At 42.3% G+C, this 17,538-nt stretch overlaps 1 protein-coding gene across 1 annotated transcript in view; it reads right to left on the minus strand.

Moving 5' to 3' along the window:
- The window catches only part of SCAF4 (SR-related CTD associated factor 4), a 58,422-nt gene that overhangs the window by 25,889 nt on the left and 14,995 nt on the right, over positions 1 to 17,538 (minus strand). Inside the window, exons 2-8 of the mRNA XM_054577791.1 lie at positions 9,774 to 9,857; positions 8,848 to 8,892; positions 7,345 to 7,506; positions 5,725 to 5,860; positions 5,282 to 5,421; positions 4,561 to 4,710; positions 19 to 191 (exon numbers count right to left, since the gene is read on the minus strand). Of these exons, the coding sequence (XP_054433766.1) occupies positions 19 to 191; positions 4,561 to 4,710; positions 5,282 to 5,421; positions 5,725 to 5,860; positions 7,345 to 7,506; positions 8,848 to 8,892; positions 9,774 to 9,857 (890 nt within the window). The remainder of the gene's footprint in view (positions 1 to 18; positions 192 to 4,560; positions 4,711 to 5,281; positions 5,422 to 5,724; positions 5,861 to 7,344; positions 7,507 to 8,847; positions 8,893 to 9,773; positions 9,858 to 17,538) is intronic.

A 17,538-nucleotide genomic window follows, 5' to 3' on the forward strand; every position in this document is an offset into this window, starting at 1 on the left:
CGAGGGATGGAGACTTACAAGGGCGCCTGTGGCGGCGAGGCCGCGGGGATGGCGGCGGCAGGCGGGGCTGCGGCGGTGGCGGGGGCGGGGGCAGCAGAGGCTGTGCTGGCAGCAGTGGCAGCAGCGTCTTCTTTCTTTGATTCTTCCACAGCCTCTGGCTCATCATCATAATCGAATCGATCAAGTAGTTTCTGCAACAGGGATGTTGGCGTTCCATTTTAAAATTTCAATTGTATTCAGCGCACAAAAACTTTGAAAAAACAGCAGATGTCTCCACCATCTCTTCTCCTACCGCGCAGTCGTGTACGATCTCATTTTCCCACATGCCCCTAGGGCCTTGGTTCATGGACAACCCACTTGTACACAAATGTTATTGGAAAAAGACATTTTTTTGTTCTCCTTTTCTTCCCCAATTATAAAAGCAGTGTTTTCTTTCTGACCACTATGTGCTTATTGTTTATTTAGCAATATAGATATTTACTGAAATAGTCATTTTCCTAGATTAAAAACTTTTGGAACTTTGTACATATGACAATGATGCGCATTTTTCAGGAGGCTATGAAACGTACAAAAACAAAATCATCCAATCCAATCACTATAGATGCCCACAGAAAACGCCCATTGCACCCTGGCTGGTGGGGCTCAGTGGCTTGGGCAGTGGCCTGCGAACCAAAGGGTCAACAGTTCGACGCCCAGTCTAGGACACAGGCCTGGGTTGCAGGCCAGGTCCCCAGTAAGGGACATGCAAGAGGCAACCATACATGGATGTTTCTCCCTCTCCCTTCCCCCTCAGTAAATGAATGCATGAATGCATGAATGAATGAATGAATGAGAAAGCGTCTACTGCTGCCTCTCAAGAATGTGTTAATATGAAAAGAAATAAGAGAGGGGGATGGAAGTCTCACTACCTGAGCACTAGCTTCTTTCTAAAAACTTCAAAGCTCACCTCAGATTACCAGAAACTTTCATTAAAGAAAAAGAAAAACAAACAAACAAACAAAAAGCCAGGGCACCTAACAAGATCACATGTCTGGAAGAACTATTTATACTATGATTACATTTATGAAGGAAGGAAGGAAAGTAGCACAATGCACACCCACTAGTGGGTTTGGGTAGACCACTTACAATGCTTCATCATCGCAAGAAGCAGGCAAGTGGGTAGTTTCTTCACTTTACAAACAAGAAAACTAAACCGCTGGGCATTTAGAAGCACCACACAGACGGTACAGCAGGTGATGGTAGGATCAGGATGTGGACACCAGTCTTTTCAACCTCAAAGCCCCCATCTCTGGCACCCAGCACATATTCTCTCTTAAGCTGTGTCCATTCTGCTCACAGATCTCCAACCTCAAATCTCTAAATCCTGTGACAGCTCTGCTGCTTTACCGAACACCAAATTTCTAAATGAGGAAGGGACAACACGTCTTTTTTTCCCTTCGCAATTCCAGGCCCTGTGATTAAAAGTTCTTATTGTAACCAACTGATCCAGGAACCTTGCTTTTTGACGCACACTGGCTTAATTAACCCTCACGGCAATAAAATAATAGGGGCTACCATCATGCCTTCACAGTAGCATGCACTGAATAGCTAAATAACTCAATATCAGGATAAAGCCAAACTTAAAACTTGGGTCTACAAAAAACAAAACCTATGAATTCTGCCCTTCATCACATATAAATATGTTCTTTAAGGCTTTAAGATTTATACCTATTGCTTTGGAAAAAGATCTGAAGCAATTAAAATATTAAACTGAGTTCTATCTTAAAAACATTTTTTGTTGCTTTTTAGGAAACTGAAAATCTATGAATCAGCTGAAATAAACAAAATGTTCCCAGTCAACCTGTTTGACTAGCTTAAAATAGGCCTTTTTAGCAACAGGAAAAGCACAAAATTCTTTCTCTAAACTTAATATAAAAACAAACATTGACCAACTCACTTAAGGTAAAATACTAGAGGAATTACAATCCAAATGAACAAGACAGGGATACCACCAGTGCTGCTACCACTCAACACAGTCCTGGACGTCCCAGCCACCAACAGAAATGGAAAGGGAGGGAGGGAGGGAGGGAAACAAAGAAAACCGGTACAGATGTGGGAGAGGAGAAGTAAAAAAGAGAAGCTACCTAGAAAATCTGAGAACCAACTAGAAAATTAAGCATTTAATACTATGACCATTTACAAAGTAAAATCAACAGTTTTGCTTTATGTCATCATTAACCAAATGAAGTGTTATGAAATATTGAACATGAAAAATGACTAAATAGCTAAGAATAAATGAAACAAATGTACACGACATGAAAAGACGTAATATATGGACACTGTATAAAAAATGATCATCACTTACTAAATCAACCTATAAATGCTTGAATTCCAAAATGCATGCAAAATACATGCCCCAGTTCATCTGGAAAAGTTGGCTGTGATGGTTAATTGTATGTGTCAGTTGGCTAGGTTATGGTGCCCAGCTGTTTGGTCAAATATTAATCTAGCTGTTACTGTGAAGATATTTTAAAAATGTGATTAACGTTCACATTTAGAAGACTTTGAATAAAAAAGTGCCTTCCACAGTTTGTGTGGATCCCACCTAATCGGATGAAGGTTTCAAGTTCAAGAACCCAGGTCTCCCGAAGAAGGAACTCTCAAGGCAGCAACACAGAAGCCATGCCTTTCAGAACTAACTTGGCCTGGAACCTCTCCTCTCACCCGAGTCCCAGCCTCCAGCCTGCCCTGCCCATTTCAGAGCTGCCAGCCTCCACAGCTGCGCGAGCCAATGCCACAAGATCAACCAAATGCCACCTCTCTCCTCCTTTCTGCCACCCCATTCTCCATGTGTATAAAATTGGCTCTGTTTTTCTGGGGAACCCTGACTAACACACATGCCCAAGAACAGCCAAAGAAAATTTGGGGGATGGGGGGGAAGGACATGACACCTGGAAATAAAATGTGGTATATAAGTTGCAGGTATTTAAGCTATAATGCAGAAATAAATATATTAGTGGGACAGAACAGTGTCTAGAGACAGGCATAGAAAAATATGAGAGTTTAGTGTATGACAAAAACAGTGAGGGAGAAATGCTCATTTCTGAAAATATGAAGATTTGTCCCGGATGGTGTGGCTCAGTGGGCGGGCTGAGTGCTGGCCTGCGAACCAGAGGGTCGCCAGTTCGAACAGACCTGGGCTGCAGGCCAGGTCCCTAGTGGGGGGTGCGGGAGAGGCAACCACACATGGATGTTTCCCTCCCTTTCTTTCTCCCTCCCTTCCCCTCTCTCTAAAAGAAATAAAAAAATCTTTAAAAAAATAAGAAATAAAGATTTAACTATCTTGAACCATATTCTAAAGTAGGTCCCGGGAGAATTAAAGAGACAAACAAAAAAACAGAAATATAAAACTTCTAAAAGAAAATACAAAATTAAAAACACAGAGGCGGGAAGGTTTCCTAATCAGAACACAAAATAAAAAACTAATCAACAAAACCACAGTATATAAGAATTTATGTTCACATGTGCATGGAAATAGGTCTGAAAACACAACACAAATCTGTTCAAAGCAGAGACACTTCCCTCTGCACTTCAGAGCTTTCCGGGCTATCTGCGTTTCCATCTCGCGCACACGTGCCTCGTGCGCTGCGAGATTCCACCTGGCCTCTCCCGGCCAGCGCTCATTCGCAGATCGCCCAGGTACACTGACGGCCTGTGTTCACTGCACGCGGGCCACCAGCACTACTTATCTCATATGAAATATGTATCTAAAGTTAGTCTATTTTCTAATTAGAATGTTGCAAAGAAACCAGAAATCTCAAGATATCATGTAGTTCTAGGACTGTCAAACTTTTATTTGCAGTGACACCTGTAAACTGCAGTGAAGTTTTATACAGCCATAAACCCAGTGACCAGAAAGACACAAGCAGACAAGAGTGGAGCCGTCCGGGTGGGCACCGCCACCACGAGCCGAGCTTCCTCAGCACGGCTGGGTCCTCGGCCGCTGCCCCCACACACCCGGGAGCCAGCAGAGCAACGCGGACCCAGAACCCCAATCCACACACGGACGTGGTGACTAAGGCTTTTTAATAGCAAAACACGGGAAGCAACTTACACGCCTGTCGAAAGGGGAATGGCTAAACAGTGATGTGTCCATGTACTGGAATAAGCCCAATAAGCACTCAGTATAAATGAAGATCTAAATCTATTAACCTTAACAACAACAACAACAACAAAAATGAGACAAGAAAGGCATATACCCACAGGAAATAAATTCTGAAAAAATGCACGGCAAAACACTGCAGTAGTTATCTCCAAGTATGGGGTTTAATGATAGATGGTCCCATTTACTTTCCTTTATACTGTTTCTTTTTCCTTTATTTCTTCTTTTACTGAAAATTTTGCAAAAAGTATACATTAAATTTATAACTAGAAAAAACTAATCAATGCTTTGATGTTGTGGGGGAACCCCTGAAACCACGAACAACAGGACGAGCGCCCTGGGGACTCCGGAGCGGGCTGACTCCCCTGTCCCCAGTGAGGGGCACGGGCTCCGGGCAGGTGAGTGCGGGGCAGCATTACCTTGTCAAACGCAGTAGCCTTCTGCTCGGGTGGCGTGGGAGCTGTCTTCAACTGGGCCGTGAGAGCCTGAACTTGAGCCATCACAGCATTGTCAAGGGCGGGAGACTGTGGTTTTGGAGGCTGCTGGAAAGTCTGAAGGATCTGCTGAAGCTTAAAGAATGGGAACCACATCACAAAGTAAAATCATTATGTCAAAAGATATTTTACTAAAAAAAGAAACAAAACAAAACAACCCTTCACAGTGACTCAGAATACTATAGGCACAAAGTAAACTAGAAAAAAGAACCAACATTTCAGTAGTGGTTAAGTCTGCTGTGAATAAATATCACCAGGGATACAATATGTGCTGCTTAAAAACGTATGCTGACAACCCCAATGGTAAAAAAAAAATGGTCAAAAAGAACACACACTCAATCGTGAGCAAGGTAAAATACATATTTTTTTAGAAATGTGAAAGCCACCTCCAGTCCACGTGACTTGCAGTCTGCAGGCAGGTCAGAACTGCAGGCAGCAGCGCCAGGCAGGGCGGCTCTGGCGCTTGCGCCCCTTGCCCTCACCTCCCACAGGCCCCTTGTTCCCGTGCCGCCGCTTCCCTGTTGAGGCGTTTCTAGTTGAACAGTGGAACTATTCCCTCCCTTAAACACGCTCATCATTAGGGACAGAAAGTAAGAGCTGACAATAGCACCACCTGCAGGCACTTGACCCTGGGCGAGCGGTTTACCTGTTGACCCTGAGTGCTCTGGAACAGCTGGGCCACAGCAGCAAAGGCGTCGGAGCTGGGCAGCTGCGGGACAGCTGGTACCGAGTTTGTAGTGGCCAGAGGAGGTTCAGAAGAGACTTTAACTGGAGGTGGAGGTGACCCTAAAAAATGAGAGGTCATTAAGGCCTAAGAAGACTTTAATGTACAAATTTTCCTTTTTACATTGCGTTAAGCTTCTTTACTAAAATAACACTCAGTCCAGTTTAACATATAGAAGAAACATAGACTATGGTACTAGAGTCTGTACTGTATCAAGTACTGGAAGAGCAGTATTTTCACTGCAAATAATTAAGGGGTTAAAACCCCTGTACCTTCCCCGACGTAAACCCAAGTTTCCTTCTTATGAGAAAGTTCCCCCAATGTGAAGACACACCCTCCCCAGCGCGCGGGCAGCCGGGCCTCACCTTCATTGTTAGTGACACTGTCGGGCCCTGGGGCGGCATTGCTGCTCCCTGCTGCCATGTCCAAAAGAGGCTGGATAATTTCAATTTTAAATACTCCATTTTTTTGCCAAAGGTTCAGCACACGAACTATTTTACTCTGTTAAGTGTGAGAAAACATGAATGTACACAACAAATATTTGCATAAATATTTTATTATACTTTACAAAAGAAGTGAAGAAAAAGCCCTAGGCCTATTTTTCCATATTACACCTGTTTCATAAACGAGAAAAAAAGGAGCCTATCATCGGAATCACAGCCTGCTGAGCCTGCTCCGATCAGCCTTTCCCCCGTAGTGTGATCGCCGCAACAGAGAAGGGGAAAAAGGAACAGCAAGTAATATAACCTAAAGAATCCAAGGAAATGGATTATTTAATGATGAAGAAGTGTATTGGGAGTTTTCATATTTTATTTAGAGTTAAAAAGAAACCCTATCATGGAAAAAAAAGGTTATAGAAGTGAAGAATTTCTTTAGGTTGATTATAAGAATTATAATATTTTTTAAAATTTATTATTTTACAGAGAGAGGGAGGGAGAGAAGGCGAAACATCAATTTGTTGTTGTTCCACTTATTCGTGCATTCATTGGTTGATTCTTGTATGCTCCCTAACAGGGGATTGAGCCTGCAACCATGGCGTACTGGGATTGTGTTCTAACCAACTGAGCTACCTGGCCAGGGCAACAATCACAGTATTTAAGAGATGGGCCAGTAATTGATAGGTAAGTTCTTTTGTGCGCTAGTCAACAGGGAGACCCAGAGACGTGTACGCAGGGTACACCTCTCACCTCTGACCCCAGGGACAATGCCCCTTCTTCCCGTGTGCTCTCCCCAGGAGCACTCCTCCAGTAGGGACAGCCCACAACACAGCCTGCTCCTCCCACCCCCGGGGCCCACACAAGGTAAAGCCGGCTACGGACAGGAGCAGCCAGATCTGCAATCTGACTGTTACCAAAGGGCACTTATGCTCGTGTACCTCTACATGCTTGGTAAAGCCATCGACTGTGGTCCCTTCCTTCTAGAATAAGCAGCCATCTGAGACGAACCCTGCTCTTCTCAACTACAGAATTTCTTTATCACTCAACGCAAGTAAACCTCTCCAATGTCTTCCTTAAAACAAGATGGTGTTCCTTTCACCGTTCAATAGTACGACATTCCTAAAGGACTTTACAGAAAGTAGACATTCTGCCTGGTGTGACTCAGTGGGTTGACACCTCCCCATAAATCGAAAGGTCACTGGTTTGATTCCCAGTCAGGGCACATGCCTGGGTTGGGGGCCAACTCCCCAGTTGAGGGCATGTGTGAGAAGCAACTGATTGATGTTTCTCTCCCTTTTTTCCCCTCCTTCTCACGTCCTCTCTAAAAGTAAGTAAGTAAATAAATAAATAAAATCTTAAAAAAAAAAAAAGATAAATATGACTACTACAGAAAAAACTGAAAACTGGGTTTTGTTTCAAGTTCAGAGATAACTATATGATTATCTTTCTAATACCAGGTGCATCAACTATTTAAAATACATTTAAATAGATTCAAAGAAATAAAAATAAAAACAATACAAGTTTTAATTAAAAAATTACTAACTATACCTTATCTTCAGATGGACAAAGATATAAATATTGGAATGTGGAGGTTATGTTTTTAGAGAATCTTGGCCCAAAAACATCTTTATCAGTTCCAAACTGGTGACGAGACTGCCGTACAATTGAGTCGATCACATACAATCCCGGAACCTTGTATTCTGGTTTACACTACAAAGACAGAGATGTAAAGTCAACAGAAGAAGAGCAAGACCACGGCCTGTGGCCGGAATGTGGCCGTCTCCGTTGAGAAACCGCCTGCGTGCTCAGCCGCATGGCCCGCCGTGTCCCCTACAGGTCTGTACAGGGCTGCCCACCCTCTTTGTGCTTCAGACCCCCGGCATTTTACTTCTCTCTGGTCCCTCCACCTCCCACAACTTCCCAGGATCAGCATCGCTATACCCACCCCTACAACACTTCCACACAAATCCAAAGCAACCTGCTACAAAAGTAGTAACTTTTACCCTTTAAAAGTATGGAAAAGGTAATTTTAATATACAGTACCAGAGAAACAAAAACTAAAAGAGGTCATTTTCGGCCTATGAAACCAGTAAGATGAAAAGAACAGAGGAGCAGACACCGACATACATTCTAGTGGTGTACCCTTTACAAGGCCGAGCTCGCAATAAACCCGAGGCCTCATCTAACCCAGCAGTCCCATACCCAGAAGTTTATCCTGAGAAAAACAACCCCGATGCACCTGATCCCTCCCCCAGGCCAGCAGCGGAGGCAGGGTGACCGGCAGCGGGCCTGGCCGAGCAAGCGGCGGGAGAGTCAAGTAACAGAGCGCTCTGCGGGTGTTTGCAGTGATCTCGGTGGGGAAGCAGGCTGCCGACCAGTGGGTCTCCCTTTCTGCTTTTACTGGGGCACAGGTACGTGATAAAATACGAGGAGATCCCCATGTAAATAATCTGTAGTCAGGCGGGTGGTGTCATGCTGGTAATTTTAACTTTTCCATTTTACTTAGTGGTACTTTGATTTGCTAATCTCTCGGCCAGTATTCAAAGGCCAAGGATCAGAGACATCCCCACAGCCCCAGGTTAGGGGAAGACAAAGATGCCCAAGTCCCTGCTCTCTGTCCTCGGCTGAGACACATGTGCTGATCACACGGTTATGAAGCATACCACCTCTGTAGACTAAAAATTGAATGTAATTATGCTGGGAGCAGGAAAAAGCTGGAAAAGCTCTATTATAAAGTGCTTTCATTTGAAATGTTTCAAGGTGAATTAAATGTCAACAGTCACAGGGCAAAGGGCAGGGGCACCCGGGGCTCGGGGCAGAGTCCCACAGCCAGCGCGCAGGAGACTGTCCTTGCGGGCCGACCACGACCCTTGCGGGTGCTCGGTCAACAGAACTGTGGTGAGGCTGCTTTTGTTTTCTTTAAGAAAAGCCTCTAGAGATGAAAAAGAACCTCTAGAGACAACTTGTTTGCTTAGTGGCTTTACAAGCAAGCATCCAAATTACAAATACGGCACAAAATTAAAATGAGGTAATCAAAAAATGGGTAGTTACCTTTTTGATGAACTTTTCTACTATTTGAACTACATGCTTATAAAGCTGAAAAGAATTAAAAGAAAATTATTGTTTAGTTTACATATTTCTACATTTCCTGCAATGTAATTAGAAAATACTTAAAAAATCTTAAATCTGCACAACTTAAATGATTCTCAAGATAATACTGAATAAACCATCAGAAGTACCCTAATCAACAGTTTTTAAAAATCAGAAATTAGCTAAAACACAATACTACAAAAATCCCCCCCCAAAACAGAAGGCCTTTTTCTTAGATTTTTAATGAATAAACCTTCATAAAGCAGCATTTATGAGGGATAAGATCAATGAAATCAAAACTAAATCATGAAGTTTCTGAAATGAAATCACTTATTTAGGTTTCATCTTGGGTAAGAAATTTAATTTCATGGAGCCCCAATTTTTTTTTTTAAATAAAACTTAAACTTACACTTAGCTGATTCATGACCAGAATTAAATGAAATAAAAAAACCTGCCACTCTAGTCTCTACTTCTAGGAGTTTAATTTTTTTTGGCACGACACACATAAAAAGGTAACTTACGTGAGGTGACAATTGCGCTAATCAGCTTAGCTGTGGTAATCATTAAACAATGGGTATGCAGCAAATCATGTTTTACTGTGTATTATTAAATATATACAATTTTTAATTATTCATTATACATCCATAAAGCTGGGAAAACATACAAGGGAAACAAAAACAAAACAAAAATGGGGGCAGAGGACCACTCTGAAGTCGGAGCACAACGCAAATGCACCTCACTGGGTTATCATGCACCTTCAGCAAAGGCTGGTTAGTGTTCTCTGGGAGAGGCCTGAACAAATTCACAACATAAATGCTCATGTTTAGAAACAGTTTCAAAATTTCAAAAACACTTTTTCAAGTTAAATATATTGACTTTACTCTTACCTTAATGGCTTTAATAGCAGCTTTTGTGATGAGAATCATCTTGGCTCGAGAGATGGGAGGTTTCATATCCATAAGTGAAAAGAGCTTTAAAAAAAAAAAAAGCAAACAAAAATTTTTTTACATTATAGGTAAAAAGAGAGGTCATTTCACCAGTTCTACAAAGATATTTGCAATCTATTAACAAAAAGACTAACAAACTTTTGGAACTAAGTTTAAGAAATTTGACTAGTGAAGAAACATCAACAGCTTTCCTATGTAACTGTATCACCACTTAGAAAATAAACAGCAAAAGACCATATTAAACATATCAAAAACGGGGAAAAGGGGAAGAAACATTAAGAAATTTACAGAACATACAATAGAAAAAATTACAAAACTTTACTGAAGAACGCAAAAATGATTTAAATGGAAACAAACACACCACTTTCCTAAACTGGAAGTGGTAATAGCTTCATTTAATATTTAATGTAATTTCAATCCAAACCTCACTGAGACCTGAGTATTCAAATAATTGTAAGACTCATTTGAAGAAACACACGTATTAAAATCAAGCAGGAAACGTGAGCTGCCACTGTAAAGCTGGAATGCCGTCTGTCGACTCCGTGGGAAACACCCGCAGCGTTCGGCAAATCGCACCGCAGGGATCCAGCACCAGGAGCTCCTGTGGAAGTTCAAATCCTGCCGAGATGCTGTGAGACCCCACAGGTTACACAGACATGACCCCGCCATTAAGATTCTTACATCTTTTTCTTGAAGTGTATTATACTGATTATGCTATTACAGTTGTCCTGTTTTATCCCTCCCCTCTACTGCCTTCCGCCCTGCATCCCCCCACCGGGACCCTCGCCCTCAGTTCATGCCATGGGTCGTACATGTAAGTTCTTCGGCTTCTCCATTTTCTATACTGTTCTTAACCTCCCCCTGCCTATTTTGTACCTACCAATTATGCTTCTCATTCCCTACACCCTTTTCCCCATTCTCTCCTCTCCCGCTCCCTGCTGATAACCCTCCATGGGATCTCCATTTCTGTGATTCTGTTCCTGGTCCAGTTGTCTGCTGTTTTTGTTTTTTTTAGGTTCAGCTGTTCATAGTTTTGAGTTTGTTATCATTTTACTGTTTACAGTTTTGATTTTCTTCATAAGTCCCCTTAAGATTTCATTTAGTAAGGGTTTGGTGATGATGAGCTCCTTTAACTTAACCTTATCTGGGAAGCACTTTACCCACTCTTCCATTCTAAATGATAGCTTTGCTGGATAGAGTGATCTTGGATGTAGGTCCTTGCCTTCTGTGACTTTGAATTGTTCTTTTAAGCTCCTTCTTGCCTGTATGGTTTCTTTTGAGAAATCAGCTGACAGTCTTATGGGAATTCCTTTGTAGGTAACTCTCTCTTTTCATTGCTTTTCTCATTGCTTTTAAGATCCTCTTCTTTTCTTTAACCTTGGGTAATTTAATTATGATGTGTCTTGATGTGTTCCTCCTTGGGTCCAAGTTCTTTGGGACTCTCTGAGCTTCCTGGAAGTCCATTTCCTTCACCAGACTGGGGAAGTTTTCCTTCATTATTTTTTTCAAATAAGGTTTCAATTTCTTGCTCTTCCTCTTCTCCTTCTGGCACCCCTATGATTCAGATCTTTGAACATTTAAAGCTGTCCCAGAGGTTCCTAAGCCTTTCCTCATTTTTTTAAAATTCTTTTTTCTTCATTCTGTTCCAGTTGAATGTTTGTTTCTTCCTTCTGCTCCAAATTGTTGATTTGAGTCCTGGTTTCCTTTCCTTCACTGTTGGTTCCCTGTGTATTTTTCTTTATTTCACTTTTCATAGCCTTCACTTCTTCATCTATCTTGCACCCGTACTCATTTCTGTGAGCATACTGATTACCAGTGTTCTGAACTCTGCATCTGATAAGTTGGCTATCTCCTCATTGCTTAGCCCTTTTTCTGGAGTTGTGATCTATTCTTTGATTTGGGCCGTGTCTCTTTGTCTCAGCCCACCTGTTGCATCGTAAGGGGCAGGGCAATCCACTTGGCTGCGTTGTGGCGCTGCCTGTGGGGGAGGGGTCAGAGGGAACAATGCCGCCTGCACAGTTCTCTGCCTTCTTTCAGTCACTTTCCTGGCTTCCTACAAGCAAACTGGGCCCTTCTGGTGCTGATTCCCAGGTGGGTGGGTTTGCGTATGTTCCAGGACCCTGTGGGTCTTTCCAACACAGTCTCCTGCGAGGCTGGGAGTTTCTCCTGCCACCACAACCCCCACAGACTTTTACAACCAGAGGTTTTGAGGTTTTCTTTTCCTGCGCTGGAGCCCTGGGTTGCACCGCCTGTCTCACTCCCCAGCTGTTCCTCCCAGTTTATCTGCACGCAAATATGAGACCGCCTGGTCCGCCAGCCACTGCCTCGCTGCGCGTCCTCTGCGCACCCCACCTGTCTAGATGAATGTTTCTTCTTTAATTCCTTGGTTGTCAAACTTCCATACAGTTCCATTTTCTGGCAGTTTCGGTTGTTTTTTGTTTTTCAATTTGTTGTTCTTCTTTTGGTTGTGTGAGGAAGCAAAGCGTAACTACCTATACCTCCATCTTGGTCAGAAGTCTGTATCAACCTTCTTAAATTGTTTCTGTTTTGTTCAATCACAGGCACATACTGAATACCTGGGATTTCTGTCTACAGCCATACCACCCTGAACGTGCCCAATCTCGTCTGAATACCTGGGATTTCTAAAAGGATATTTTGAAATAAGGATTTTCAACCTTATATGAATCCTATTTCTATTTCTTCCCAATTGATGTGACTATTTCAAATATGGGATTATTGAGACACGTACCTTTACTAGACCACTACTAAGATGCTAGCCTAAGAAATGGAAGTCTCATTTCCCAGAGGAGTAGCCTTACCCAGCAACATACCCTAAAATGTAGAATTTTTCCATAAGATAGAGAAAGTAGGAGACACAAAGACACACAGAAATTCATTTTTAAAAAACAGTATCTAAATAAATAGTTATAATTCTTTATCATTTTATTTACCACATAATAAAAATTTTCCTTGTGAATTCTCACTAATTGAAAAACCATTAGAAAGGAGACAGTAATCTTTGAGATTAAATAAATCAATAAAAAAACAAGAAAAATTGAATATTTCAACTTAAGTACAAATTCTAAAAAATATAAAAAATGCCTCTGGCTGGTGTGACTCAGTGGATTGAGCACCGACCTGGGAACCAAAGGGTAGCAGGTTCAATCCCCAGTCAGGGCACATGCCTGGGGTGCGGGCCAGGTCCCCAGTAGGGAGCGCACAAGAGGCAACCACACATGGCTGTTTCCCTCTTTCTCCCTCCCTCCCCCTCTCTCAAAACATAAAATAAATAAAATCTTTTAACAAATAAATAAAAATTTAAAAAATGAAAAATCAAATTTAAAATATCAACATTGCATGAAATATACAATATACATTTATAGAGGCTATATTCTGACCATTTATAAATTTTAAGATTTATTAAGACAGTTGTTTATTACTGTTCTATTTCTTTCTTTGTACCCTAATGCAGAGGAAGGGGGTACAAAAAAGTTAATATTTGGATCCTAAGAATGAGCAACAGTGAGAAGTACTTCTCTGGCCATTAAAAGCTTAGAGAATCATTTTAATGAAGCCTAAGCCAGAGCTAATATTCACTTGCTGTCCCAAACAGGACTTCTTGATTATTTCAGCAGTAAATAACTTGCCATATTAAAATAACAGCCAACTGAGCTTAAAAGACAGACCAGATCATTGGATCTTCTGATGAAATACTCCACATACTCTATATATTTAAAAAATTATCAGGATTTAAAAAAAATTTAAAATACAGACTATACCGTATAACAGAATCGACATCATTCTGGCAAAAGACTAGCAAGAGAGCCTTCAAGTGGTGCCCTCTAAGACACAGAGGAAGGGCGTTCCTCCATTCCATAATGCAAAGGCAACTGGGCAGAGCAGGGGGCCCGTCTCTGAAGCCTGCTACATGTAAGGGCGAACTGAGCTTAGCGGTATGTTATTTTATTTAATTATCGGGCAGGCCAAAAAGTTCATTTGGTCTTTTCCATACGGTGGCTCTAGTAGCACTTAGTTGTCTTTAACTTCATTCGAAAAAATTTTGTTAGATTTTATTGTGACAGCTGTCATGTCAGCCTGCATTTTAAAAACTTATCAAAATTGGTGAATTTTTGTGTAGTCATTTTAATATTGAAGATGGAAGAAAATGTGCAAAATTTTCGGCATATTATGTTTTATTACTTCAAAAAAGGTAAAAATACAACTGAAACTCAAAAAAAGTGTATGGAGAAGGTGGTATGATGGATTGAACGTGTCAAAAACGTGTCAAAAGTGGTTTGGCGAGTTTCGTGCTGGAGGTTCTCACTGGACGATGCCTCCCGGTCAGGCTGACAGGATGAAGTTGGCAGTGGTCGAGTCGTGACATCGAGAACAACCCTTACGTGGCTAGGTGGACAGCTGGCGCACTCAAAAATACCCAAATCAGCAAAGTTACTGGTGAAAATGAAAAATATGTCTTTTACGGAAAAAAACATACGGACTTTTTGGCCAACCCAATATAGTACCAACTAACATAGATGCTGTCACAACTGTTCTGAGATACTACCCAGAAGGGTCATGTTTGTTTTGGATGATGCCCAGAGAATGGTCCCGACTAAAATCTGCTGAAAGCTCCCAATCCCCCCTTAATGGCGCATTCAGGCCCTTCTACAACGCTGGGAACCGACTAAAGACACGCAGAGACCATGAACTATGACGGGGAATACAGAGAAAACATCAAGCAGGCATCCATACCTGGCTACATCTTGTACTGATTCAGGGATAATATAACGAAACATACTGAATTTAGTTTGGGATGCCAAATGAATACCCAGGCGGAGACTTCAGGCAGAGACTGGAACATGGATCTTGAATACAAGAGATCCAGGCCAGAAACCGGGAGGTCACAGAATCAAAGCCATGAGGATGAGGGAGAGGAGTCATGGTAAGCAGGGAGCCGCGAACAAGATGGGAGCTCAGCAGGGCACGTTCTAAAAACGCCGATGAGGTATCGAGAAGGGGCTGCAGGAATGAACACCAAGGCCAATGCCAGAAATTAAAGGCATTTGCATGGTCAAATGCTATAAGGATAATTAGGACGCAAACCAAACCTTGTTCACTCAGTTTGAAGTGCTACCAGTTTTTAAAAGTGATTCCAAAGTCCAACTGGTTAAGAAATAAGTGGCAGGTGAGAAAGCAGAAATGCAGTATTAGATCATTTCTCATTCACTCAACAAAATCTGAGAGCTTAGTGAGTGACTTGGTATTGCAGGCTCAGTGTCTGGCACAAGGAGGAGATGGCGGTCTCTCAAGGCTTCATGATGACCGCCCTCCCAACAGCTCCTGCTCGTGAGCGCTGTAAGGCGTGTCACATTTCAGCTTCTTTCCATAGTGGATGCCATTTACCAATGTCTTTCTTAAACCTTAAACCATAAATCTGAATGACATAATTTATGAAGAAAAACACTATAGGCAGATGCAGAAGTTTCAAAACTGAAGGTTTAAAAAAGTTACCTTTTAAAAGCTCAATAAAAGGTGCTAGTATTTCACTGACCTCTCCAAGATGCAAAGTCACCACACAGGTCCCTCATGTTTAGATCAAGGCCTCCATTAGGTACAGTGATCCCGAAATTATGCTGAAATCGATATCCTTTACAGTGACTATGCACATTGACAGCACTTATTGGAACAGAAAAACACACAGCCTTCATGGGGAGGTAGATATTGTAATTCCATTTTACAGATGAGAACACTGAGGCACAGAAGTTGAAGGATCTGCTCGAAGTCATACAGCCAATTATGAGAGATTTCAATCTGCAGCCTACCATTACCCAAAGCTGGAATTCCTTCCAGTAAGAACCCAATGATAAGGAAAGTATTTAACACTCTAATACAGTAGCACAAGGGACTAGTGCAGATATTAAAGATGATGAAGACTACACAGCGAAGAGAAAATACGTGCATTTAGACCCAATGAAAAGGTAATAAATACTAAAATGTAATTGTTATAAGGGGGTGGACTCAAAGATTTTTTTAATAACAAACAAAAAAAAGTGGCACAGAGGTACAGTGATGGGTCCAACCCCATCAACAAGTTAGAGAAAACGTACTGAGTCCTTACCTGAATCTAGAGCAAGGCTGTAATTTAATAATTTTAAATAAGAAGAGTTAACTGTCACGGCCACCTGTGTTGGCTGAGCAATCTCTGGGAAACATACAACCTTGTGGTAGTCTAAGATTTAAGATTTAGATTATGGTTACTGAATTTCTGAAAACAGCAAATTTCTGTTAAGAGTAACAATCAGAACACAGGCTCAATAATCAATTGCCTGGGAAATCCTGGCTTACCCCCTCGCTGGCTCTGAGAAATCATTTCCTCTTTTGTAAAAGGAAGATAATAGTCCCTGATTATTTAGGGAAGTTTAAGAACACAGGCGATGCATTTACAAGGACTTAACACGGCACCTGGCACAGAGGAAGTGTGCACTACACGTCAGCCCTTACTCCCGCTAGTAAATGCAGTTTTGTTAAAAAAGAAAGACGCCAGGAGACAATCCAGAGCAGCGTTTTTCAAGCTGCGGGCAGGCGTACACTAGGTAACAGAAACAAGCTTCACAGAACAGAGGAGAACCCCAGCGCACTGCACGCGCAGGGAGCACCATTCGCGGAAGCCTCTCACGCTTCGGGACGGTGCACATACACAAGCACAGGCTCAGAGTAAAACTGAAATTCTTACTGTGGGGTTATGGTGGCGGGGGGGAACCTCAAAGGCAATTAATGATTCAGAAAAATTCTTTTGTCTTAGAACTGAGGAAAATAAAGCCCAAACTAACCACTGGTCACCTTTCAATAATGTAGAGTCCTTAAACCACTGATACATTTCTTACGGACAAACACTGGGGAAAAGCAGCACTGCCAAGTCAGAAAAAATGTTCCTATTTTTCAAAGGCATTTAGACTACACAAAGCAGCCGGTACACAATAGAAACAGGGGTAAAGGTAAGGCACGCCGTAGTTTTTCCTGACCAGTATCCAATTCCAGCCAACAAACTTTAAGAAAAAACCTATCAGTTTTCCATATAAAGTTTGAAAGCTATAAACTTACTATAATTCCAACAAACTCTATTAATAAAAAAGCCCCCCAAAACAGACACTGTGATTATTACAGAGCAAGTCAGGCAGACATGGCTTTGAAACTGGGTCCAACCATGTGAGATTCCGGGCAAACGCCCCACCCTCTGCCGGCCCCAGCGTCCACACACGGGAAGGGGTGTGCCGGATCCGACCTCGCGGGTATCGTGGCAACTGCACTGGCTTCCGCATGCGGGATGACCAGTGTATCACCGGCAACAGGGCAAGTGCTCAGTAACGTCACCAGGGCAGCCCTCTCGTACGGCCTGTGCTTCTGTCAGCGAGGACCCGCATGTGAACGCGGCCGGAGGCCCCCAATGGCACAAAACCCACTTGCAGCGCCTCTGCTGAGGAGGAAAAACACACTCTCCAGCAACGGACATGTGACCCTGCTTTGCCACAAAGCTGAAGGACTAGGAGAGAAATCTTGAGTATGACCATCGTCTTCCTGCACGACAGAGAGATGCCTGGTATACAAAGCCTTCTAAAAATTACGGCGCATCACCCATTTCACAACCCCCTTGTAACATTAAAGAAGTTTCAAGAGAAAATAAGGAATGAGAATATTTGGCCTGCGA

Source organism: Pteronotus mesoamericanus, unplaced genomic scaffold, assembly GCF_021234165.1.
Source record: "Pteronotus mesoamericanus isolate MK-2021 breed Mesoamerican mustached bat unplaced genomic scaffold, CSHL_Meso_final contig_116, whole genome shotgun sequence".
NCBI lineage: Eukaryota > Metazoa > Chordata > Mammalia > Chiroptera > Mormoopidae > Pteronotus > Pteronotus mesoamericanus.